Source organism: Crassostrea angulata, chromosome 6 (genome assembly GCF_025612915.1).
Source record: "Crassostrea angulata isolate pt1a10 chromosome 6, ASM2561291v2, whole genome shotgun sequence".
NCBI classification, from domain to species: Eukaryota; Metazoa; Mollusca; class Bivalvia; order Ostreida; family Ostreidae; genus Magallana; species Magallana angulata.
In genome coordinates, this window is record NC_069116.1 from 36,320,230 (window position 1) to 36,330,693 (window position 10,464).

General features: G+C 38.4%; 1 protein-coding gene across 1 annotated transcript; it reads left to right on the forward strand.

Moving 5' to 3' along the window:
- Positions 1-1,562: 1,562 nt before the first annotated feature.
- On the forward strand, positions 1,563-5,579 carry LOC128187480 (uncharacterized protein K02A2.6-like). The gene has a single exon (XM_052857913.1). It carries the CDS (start codon positions 1,563-1,565, stop codon positions 5,577-5,579), a length of 4,017 nt encoding a protein of 1,338 aa, XP_052713873.1.
- Positions 5,580-10,464: the final 4,885 nt, after the last annotated feature.

The following is a 10,464-nucleotide window of genomic DNA, read 5'->3' on the forward strand; positions in this document are numbered from 1 at the left end:
GGCCGGCTTTGCCCCCTGGGTCACAAACAGGACTTTGCCCTGGACCATCTGGAGGCCACAAAGCGGCCTCTCCAGACTCCCTGTCTTATACTGACGTCCCCTCTAAATAATTTTATTACTTTAAGTATACCGGTAATCACGAGAAGAAATAAATATTTTTAAGAGGAGTTGGTGTTGGTGTGTGTGAGGGGGGGGGGGGGCGAATCCTACTTCCTGTGGTTTATCTATACGATTGTTGTTTGGTTTTTTTTAATTTTCATAAAACAGCTACTGTCTGCATGTGGAAAATATTGGCTTATAAATCGCCTTTCCTCTGTAGTGTCAAAAACGCTGTGAAATTTAGAGTAATTTTGAACAAGGTTCATTTCTTTTTATCTCGAAATATCGATAATAAAAACCTATTTTGAAAGTTTACAAAAAGCAATCTTACTTGGAAATATAGAAAGTAATCAAGAATCAGCAGTAAATAATTAAAACGCAGGTTAAAGGGCGTTAGATGTAAACATAAAGATATTATTTCGAATTTTTAAGTTTTGTATTGGCAATATTTTTAAAATTATGACGTACATATTCGGCTTCCTAGGTGACCATACATACTACATGTAGCTGCAGAGATCTAGATGTGTTCTTTGTCTAATATAGGCCGCAACTTCTTTTTAATTTTACTGCGGGAAGGTAGAGTATCCATTCCGAACCATCTACCAGTAATTGATTTTTATTTTCCAAATATTAAAGAAATTTTACCATGGAACATCACCTACCTTACGATCTTTATTATTTATTTCGAATTAAAACATCGAGAGCATAGACATGTCTAAGTATACGTAAGGTGAAATGCATTCTTTGGTTTAACATTTGATTATAAACGCTCGAATATAAGGATGGTGGGTCCCGGTCTTAAGTATTATATTAGTATCTTTCTACAAATAAAATTTGGTGTTATGACATCAAATTTTATTCTTAAATACACAGTTATGGAGAAAACATTAAGTATGATCGACGTATATATTCTGCTTGAGAATTCGGGTAATTTAAAGTTAATTAAAAGCTTGTTTATGTAAAAAAAAAAAAGATAACACTTAAATTAATCATAACCCGCATGATAAAAGCTAGAATTTATGAGAGAGAGAGAGAGAGAGATTTGAAGGAGATTTTTGTTATTCTATGCAATCGATTGAAAATACTTGTACTACTTAAAATAGCTTCTTCGCATTTTCATGTGAGAGATTTTTCTCTATATAGCTTAGCTGTGGGAATATTCATCTCTTAAATTGTTGAATTTTATTAGCAAGTAACTATTTAGATAATTCATATAGCTACTCCTTTTTTATCTAAAGTAACTGTAACATTACGAACATTATATGTACGAGTTACCATACACTCCCCTGTTTGATGTACGAATTGTTTTGTTTGATTTTACGCATGATATACGTTCAGAATAAAACGTGGACTCAGGCAGCTGTGTGTCGGTACTTATTAGAGTCCTAATGTCGGACCTACTGAATCTATAAGTTAACACAATACTATTACATGGTGTCAGAAGTCCGGAGTCACATTCAACGATGGATTTGACAGGCGTACCTACCCCCAAGATGGACTGGGAAGCGTCGAACTTACCAGAGCAGTGGAAAAAATTCCGCACACACGTGGATCTCATATTCAAAGGACCGCTAGAGGAGAAAAGCGAAGAGATCAAGGTTACTTATTTACTGTTATGGGTTGGCGACAAAGGTCGCGAGATATACAACACCTGGACAGGTATGACGAACGATGAAAAGAAGAAACTTGAACCCCATTACAAACGCTATTTGGCGCACGTGCAACCCAAGTTGAACCCTATATTTGCGCGCTTCAAGTTTAATAACGAGAATCAAGGAGCATCAACAATAGAACAGTTTGTCACTCGCTTACGAGTACTTGCAGAGGACTGCAATTACGGAAACAGTAAGGACGAGATGATTCGGGATAGGATCGTTTTCGGGACATCGTCACAGAAGGTGAGGGAAAAGCTCATTGCAGAAGGTGAGAAATTGACATTAGAAAAGGCAATACAGATAGCTCAGTCACACGAGTATTCTCAAGAACAGTTGAAGACCATGTCGGGCCAAGAGGTCCATGCAGTCAGCCATTCTCACAACCAGAACACTAGGAAGGCAGGTCGAAGCAGCCCATCTCAAAATGCCGCCAAAGATACAGAGCGAAGAAGACCCCCGCAGGCCAGACCAAAGCACCACCACAAGACGAAGACACAAGAGTGCGACCGGTGTGGGTATGATCATTCTACAAGTGCTAAATGCCCTGCGAAGGGTAAACAGTGTAAGAGTTGTAATAGATGGGACCATTTTGCTAAGAAATGTTTTAGTAAAACTGTTGCATGTCATGAATTACAGACCTTGCCAGAGCAATCAGATTCAGAACCAGAATTTTTCATAGATATTATTGAGACAAATCACAACCATGACCAAGCATTTTGTAATCTCTTTTTGGGTTCAGACAATACACCTATCAAATTTAAGTTAGATACAGGTTCACAGGTTAACATAATACCCAGACATGTCCTCATTTCATTAGGCTTGTCCCATATGAGCGACCTGAAGCAAACTGATCAAAAGTTGTCTGCCTACAATGGTAACCCCCTACGTTCCCTTGGTTGTTTTGAGCTCAATTGTACTTACAAAGGTCAGTCACGGAGTCTAACATTTCATGTTGTTGAGACAACTTCCCCTCCCATATTAGGGATGAGAGCATGTTTAGATTTTGGTCTCATAAAACTTGTTTATTCTTGCAACTTGGATACAACCCAAGACAAAAGTGAACCACTGGTTGCAAGTCAGGTTATGTTAGAGTTCTCAGAGGTCTTTGAGGGTATTGGTCTTTTCCAAGGGGAGTGCTCCATACACACAGACCCTGCCGTGCACCCGACGGTACACCCACCCCGTAGAGTACCCCTTACCCTTCAAGACAAATTAAAAAAAGAACTAGAGAGAATGGAATCTCTTAACATTATACAAAAGGTCACTCAGCCCACTCAATGGGTGAGTTCACTAGTAGTCGTCGAAAAGCCCAATGGCAAACTACGGGTTTGTCTTGACCCGAAAGATTTGAATAGAGCAATACTTAGACCCCATTACCCAATGAAAACCCTTGAGGATGTCCTACCCCAACTGTCAAAAGCTAGATTCTTTACTAAGTTAGATGCTAGGAGTGGGTATTGGACTATCAAGTTATCAGAGGCATCTTCTTACCTCACAACATTTAACACGCCATTTGGTCGTTATAGGTATCTTAGACTCCCTTTTGGACTCAAGTCGTCACAAGACGAGTTTCAGAGAAAGATTGATGAATGCTATGAAGGTCTTGACGGTGTCGTAGCTCTAGTCGATGATTTACTTGTATTTGGTCAAACTAGGGAAGAGCACGACAGGAACTTGCGTAAAGTTCTCATAAGGTCAAAAGAGAGAGGTGTTAAACTAAACAAAGACAAATTAGAGGTAGGAGTCACAAAGGTGAAGTATTTTGGTCATTTACTAACCTCAGAGGGTGTGGGTCCAGATCCTGATAAAGTCTCTGCTGTGCGAGAGATGAAACCCCCCAAAGATAAATCTGAATTAGAGACCTTCCTAGGTATGGTGACTTACTTAGCAAAGTTTGCACCTAACTTGTCCGAAATAACTAGTCCCCTTAGGAATCTACTTGCAAAGGACGTATTATTTCAATGGGATAGTGCCCAAAGCAAAGCTTTTGACAAAGTTAAAAACCTAATCACTTCTAGTCCAAGTCCAGTGTTAGCATATTTTGACCCCCGTAAGGTCACCACACTACAGTGTGATGCATCGAAGTATGGTCTTGGCGCTGCCTTGATGCAGGAAGGCAAGCCTGTAGCATCTAAGAGTCTCACACAAAGTGAAGTGCAATATGCCCAGATAGAAAAGGAGATGTTTGCGATCCTCTTTGGTTGCAAACGTTTCCATCAATATATCTATGGTCGAAAGGTCAAAGTTGAAACAGACCACAAGCCGTTAGTACCTATCTTTAAGAAAGCACTATTTGCAGCCCCACCTAGACTTCAGAGAATGTTGTTACAATTACAGAACTATGATCTTGAAGTGGACTATATCCCGGGTAAGCAAATCCCTGTTGCTGACTCATTGTCACGCAATTTTGTAGATGACACATTCCCAGGTCTTTCTAAAGATATGGAAGCCCAAGTACACTCTGTACTGGCTAACCTCCCTATCAGTGATAGAAAACTTAAAGAGATAGAGACAGAGTCAGACAATGATAAACAATTTCAGTTGCTTAAACACACCATACTTAATGGTTGGCCTGAATGCCGTAGAGACTGCCCCCCTCAAATTATAGAATTCTGGAACCACAGGGACGAACTTTGCGTCACTAATGGTATCTTGCTTAAAGGTACAAAAGTGTTGATTCCCCGCTCTCTTAGAGCTAAAATTCTAGAGTGCATTCACATAGGTCATATGGGTATTGAGAAATCACTACAGAGGGCACGCACATCAGTATTCTGGCCCAAAATTTCATCAGATATCACAGAGTTAGTGTCAAATTGCAATGTCTGTTTAAAACACAGGTACTCAAACCCCAAGCAACCCCTCCAACCACACCCAGTACCTGATTACCCCTGGCAAGTTGTCGCCACAGACTTGTTTTTGTGGGACAACAAGGATTTTCTGATTGTCACTGATTACTATAGTCGACACTTTGAGGTCATCCAGCTTCGAGACACAAAGAGCAAAACAATAATTCAGAAGCTTAAAAGTATTTTTGCTAGGTTAGGTATTCCCCAAAAGGTAGTGTCAGATAATGGCCCTCAATATTCCTCTCAGGAATTTGCAAATTTTTCTAAAGAGTATGACTTTATTCATGCAACTTCCTCCCCACGATACCCTCGGTCGAATGGTTTAGCTGAAAAATCAGTGCAAATTGCGAAGAGAATATTCGAAAAGGCCGAGCTTGATGGCCGTGATCCATACTTGGGTATTCTCGAATACCGAACTACGCCCTTAGAAGTTGGTTATTCCCCGGCGGAACTCCTCCAAGGTAGACAACTACGTTCAATTTTACCAACTCTAAATGAGCAACTTCTCCCCAAGGTTATCGATCATGAGAAGGTCAAGGTCATGCTACACAAAAACCATGAAAACCAAAAGCAGAACTATGACAAACAATCTAAACCACTCGCCCCTCTTGAAATAGGAGATAGTGTTAGATTTCAGCAGGACGACAAATCCTGGAAGCCAGCTACTGTGCTTTCCAAGGTTGCTGACAGGTCATATGTTGTCAATGCCCCAAACGGTGGTATTTACCGTAGGAATAGGCGCCATCTCATGAAAACAAATGAGCAAACTTACACATTTGATCCTAACCTACCCATTCTAGCTGAAGCCCAAACAGATGACTCGGAGTTAAGTCCCATTTCCCCCTCCAAATCCAAATTACCCCCATCCTCTCCATCCAAACCCAATTTTGAAAATATGTCAACATTTCAAACCAGTAACAAACCCTATATTACACGCTCAGGCAGAGTCTGTATTCCAAAAATAAAGCCGTCTATGTAAATGACTGTGAATTGATTCTGTAGTTGAAATTATTGTACATCATCGCATGCTTAAACGTTATGCTGCTGGATTTTGTTTTTATTTCTGTTAAAAAGGGAGATGTAACATTACGAACATTATATGTACGAGTTACCATACACTCCCCTGTTTGATGTACGAATTGTTTTGTTTGATTTTACGCATGATATACGTTCAGAATAAAACGTGGACTCAGGCAGCTGTGTGTCGGTACTTATTAGAGTCCTAATGTCGGACCTACTGAATCTATAAGTTAACACAATACTATTACAGTAACCAAATATCTATGTCAAATGCATCAAAATTAACACATGTATTTCGAATTTTAAAGATGAATAGGAAAAGGCTTGCTCAAAAATATCAATGGACGTTACTTAAGATTAAAAATGACACAGTATGTATATATAAATTCTAAACACACATTTTCAAGCCTTGACTAAGTGAGAAAAACTTGAACCATCAATAAAACCCCACAAAAAGGGGTACAGCAACTTTAGTACACAGTTTCCTTGAACACGTTGTTTCGGTTTAACGTCGTCCTCAAATTGGAAATTTCAAAAATATTTCAATTAGTGAATTTTCTTAAACTCTCGTGCATATTCCCAAAAAATATTAAAATGAGAAACTTTACGTGTGTCCTTGGCTTTTGGCATATGTTCATTGATGCAATTCCAACACCCACCCCCACCCCACCCCTTCAAGATATTAGATGTTTTTTTCTCACAAGAATTTTAGAAGGCAAATATAGTACTAAGTATGTTGCAATTAAATTGGAATACCCAATGGCATATAATTTCCTTAGTGTATACTATATGAGTGTGAAAATAAACGGATTTCTCAGTATTTTTGTGATTTTCCCAATTATATGTTTCTATTTTTGAATTAAACTCTTCCCTGTGTTCCCTAATACAGGGACTGCTCAGTAAATATCTTAAGAGATATCCACTTGGGGGCAGTGACTTTCCAGTTTTGTATTGGCGTCGTTTCTGACCTTTTCCTGGCATGTAAAATATCAAAATCGTATAAAAGCCAGGAAAACTTAAGATATATCGAACTAAATTCTATGTTGAAATACTCTCTTCATATCCGTGTAAATTCTTACTTCTTTCTTTTATATTCATATCGTTCCTTACAACATAATTATACTTAATCATCACATGCATGAATCACTATCTGAGTCTCATGAGAGAGAGAGAGAGAGAGAGAGAGAGAGAGAGAGATTTGACATAAACACAATTTGTTGATAATTTTACCAATTACACTGGATTTATCGTCTCTGTTGCTAAAAAAATCATAAGTTATAGATGCAGACACATCTCCATGCTTGCAGATGGAGAAGGTAATATGTACATGTAAATAATGTGTTACATTTTGTTAATAAATACAACATGTAATTAATCTGAATACATGTACAGTTTGCCTACATGCCAGGACTATTTACATGAATTACCGTTCTCTGTCTTTCTTCAGAGACGTAAAATTTCATCGATCGGCTTTTGGAGCATACTCCAAATAGTACTCAGCGGAGAACGTACTCCAAAACTTTTATAACCTCGGTTTTTAAAGTCGTACTCAGTGGAGCACACACTCGGAGTACGGAGTATGAGTACGAGTACGAGTATGAAAAAAGTTTTATAACCTCGGGGCCAGCTTTACCAACGGATGAAAAGTTTGAATGAACTCATTCATTGGCAGAGATCCATGGGGAGGAGGTCAAACGAATTTTTTTTTACATTTGTTTTGTAACAGCTACATACATTTATATTATACTTTGGATCGGATGTTTTGGAAGAATTCTATCGAATTAACAAATACACTTGATTAGTAGTTGTTAAATGTAGTAATGTGCATTTAGTAAGACACGCGAGTTATGATCCCTTTTCAAGATTAATGAAATCGCCCAACTGAACGAAAATCGGGTCACAACCCGCTTCGGCGATTTAGTTCCTCAAGTAAACATTCCAGCTGTATAAATATATATTTGTTTTAATCCAAACTGATGACTCTCTTGTAATAATGATAATCCAACACCAATTATTACTTACATTGAATCGTAATAGGCAATATGTTACAACTTGTTGCGATGACCCCCTCCCCCCTTTTTTCACTGTTCAAATATGGTGGAATGCTAATCTATTTTTAAACAAGTAATAGCTTTCCAAAAAACAAAATTATTCAATGGAAGCATGCATGTATCAAATAGGCTATCTTATTAGAAATGAATTTTAATTTTCGCTGCTGATCATAAATTTATAAAAGGAACGTGCAAATTTAAGACGAAATGTCAGTCTTTTCTTCGATCTAGAACATGTACATATATATCACTTAAAATTCAATTATTTTATTAATTCAATTTTTTAGGAATGTACACATATCATATAAGTGCATGTATATGTAAGCTTGAAAGCTGGAGAGTAAATAGTCGGGTTTTTTTAAATTGTATTTGTTACATTAAGATGCAAAATCAACTGAAAGGCATTTTAAAAAAAATTTCAACCATATGAAATATGAAAGGGTATACAAACACGTATTGTTTTTGAATGTGTGTGGGCAGCTTCATCAAAATCATCTTGACGAGCAATTAAAATAGGATGAATTCTCAAATTTATGAAAAAACCCTAACTGTAACTTCAATTCAATTAGAAATCCTTATTTGCAGTTTCATTTATTGCATGCTCCTATACAAAAGTGGAGAGGGAGGGGCATATCAATGATATTTCAATTTATTATATTAAGTTAAAGGTATATGTGGCGTATTTTTTCATGCTAAGAAATATTTGATTGATTGATTTATTTAAATAAGTTATATAAAGATATATCTTTACAATAAATTACGCAGTTTATATCAATCGGGATAAAAAGATATAGAAATTAATAAATAATTTGTATAATTATTTTCGCGTACAAAATAAATACAGCATTTGAATAAATCCCGCCTTAAATCGGCCACGTGATACCACGATAAGTCTATCACAACAACACTGGCGACGACAAGAAAGATAGGTATACCCGCAATACTATGGTGTTCCAATGGGGCCACTTCGACCTTCGCACTTTCGCCTTTAGGTCGAGGTGCGAGAGTGCGAAGTTGCGAAGGCGAAAGTGCGAAGGTGCGACGGCGAAGGAGCGAAAGTGCGAAGATGCGACGGCGAAGCGCGAAGATGCGAAGGCGAAGTTGCGAAGGCGAAGAAGCGATACTACTATCGCACCTTCGCCATCGCAACTTCGCACTCTCGCCTTCGCATCTTCGCACTTTCGTCTTTTTATAATTGTGGAGCTCTCTATCGTTTAAAGACAATTTTAGCTGTATGAAAGGACGTCTGAGGCAGACGATGAACATTTTAGAATTTATTTTCAACAGCCTGCGCATATCCATAACTTTTTCTTGGGGGGGGGGGGGGGTGGATGGATAATTAAATTTGTCGGGGGTGGGGGAGGATTCCGAGACATATTTTGGAGATTTTATTATATATAATTAATAAAATTAACATTTCCGGGGGGATGAGATCCGGACCCTCCCTCCCCCTTTACTGCATGTGTGAAGTTATTAATATTGAATTTTCCGGGGGGCGGACCCCCTCTCCCCCTCTAGATCCATACATCAGCAAGGAGTGTCGCATAATGAAATTAGAATGTTACTGTGTTTGATCCACGGTAAACAGACAGGAGTCTGGAAGTGCATATGTACACATTTATGGCGGACATTACATTTTATATGGAATATATAATGATTAGACATAGCCAGCACTGGTAAACATATATGTCACATATACACATTAAAATATTTATAAACATTCATAGTAAGCACAATGGCCTAGCGCATGCGTACCAATGATATCATGGATTAATCGGAAAACCTTGGCGAGTACGGTGTCTGCATCAAATTCTATGTAATCGATCGAGACTTTCTGAATGCTATCAAAAAAGGCGAAGGCGAAAGTACGAAGTTGCGAAGGCGAGAGTGCGAAGTTGCAAAGGCGAAGGAGCGATAGAGTGCGAAGTTGCGAAGGCGAAGGAGCGATAGTAGTATCGCTCCTTCGCCTTCGCACCTTCGCACTTTCGCCATCGCATCTTCGCGCTTCGCCGTCGCATCTTCGCACTTTCGCTCCTTCGCCGTCGCACCCTCGCACTTTCGCCGTCGCAACTTCGCACTCTCGCATCTTCGACCTAAAGGCGAAAGTGCGAAGGTCGAAGTGGCCCCATCGGAACACCATACAATACCGTTAAGTTTGACAGACTTGGCCAAGAAAGAAAAAAGAGACAGACTGACAAGGATAGGAGCAAAGGGATGGTTGTCATCGGAGACCATGTAGATTGATGGAATAGGAATTAAAGCCGAATTAAACTTTAGTTTAATAGGTTTTTATCATGAAGTTGTAGGGGTTTTGGTAGTCAGGTTCGTAGGTGCTCCATGTGTTCCATGTCTTTACTTTATAAGTTATAAACCACAAGTGGATTTTCGTTTAGAGAATTTTTTGAATAAAGAATTAATAAACACTCTCAATACATGCATCCTTCAGGAGAGGGGGTATTCACTCATTTTACCGTGTCGTTGATGCCAAAATAGTGTTTCATCTTTATTACACATAATTAGCAACTTATATCGTTCTACATTAATGAATAAGGGAATACATGTACGGTAGGCAAGTAAAAAAGAAATATTAAATTTAAATTTCATTTAGCACTTCCGTTTGTCCGTTTCCTGTCCCTAGACAAAACCTTATTTCGACGAGATCTTAAAAACGGTAACGACTTTAACAACCAAACTTCGTGAGATGATAGACCTACATATGTACATGTGTTTACAATTTTTTGTTTTATCTGGCGTAACTTCCGGTCGTCACAGGAAGTACACCAAAATTTGAAT

What these genes read in the sequence shown, in the direction of transcription:
- LOC128187480 (XM_052857913.1), top strand. Translation starts at nt 1,563, where the DNA reads ATGGATTTGACAGGCGTACCTACCCCCAAGATGGACTGGGAAGCGTCG.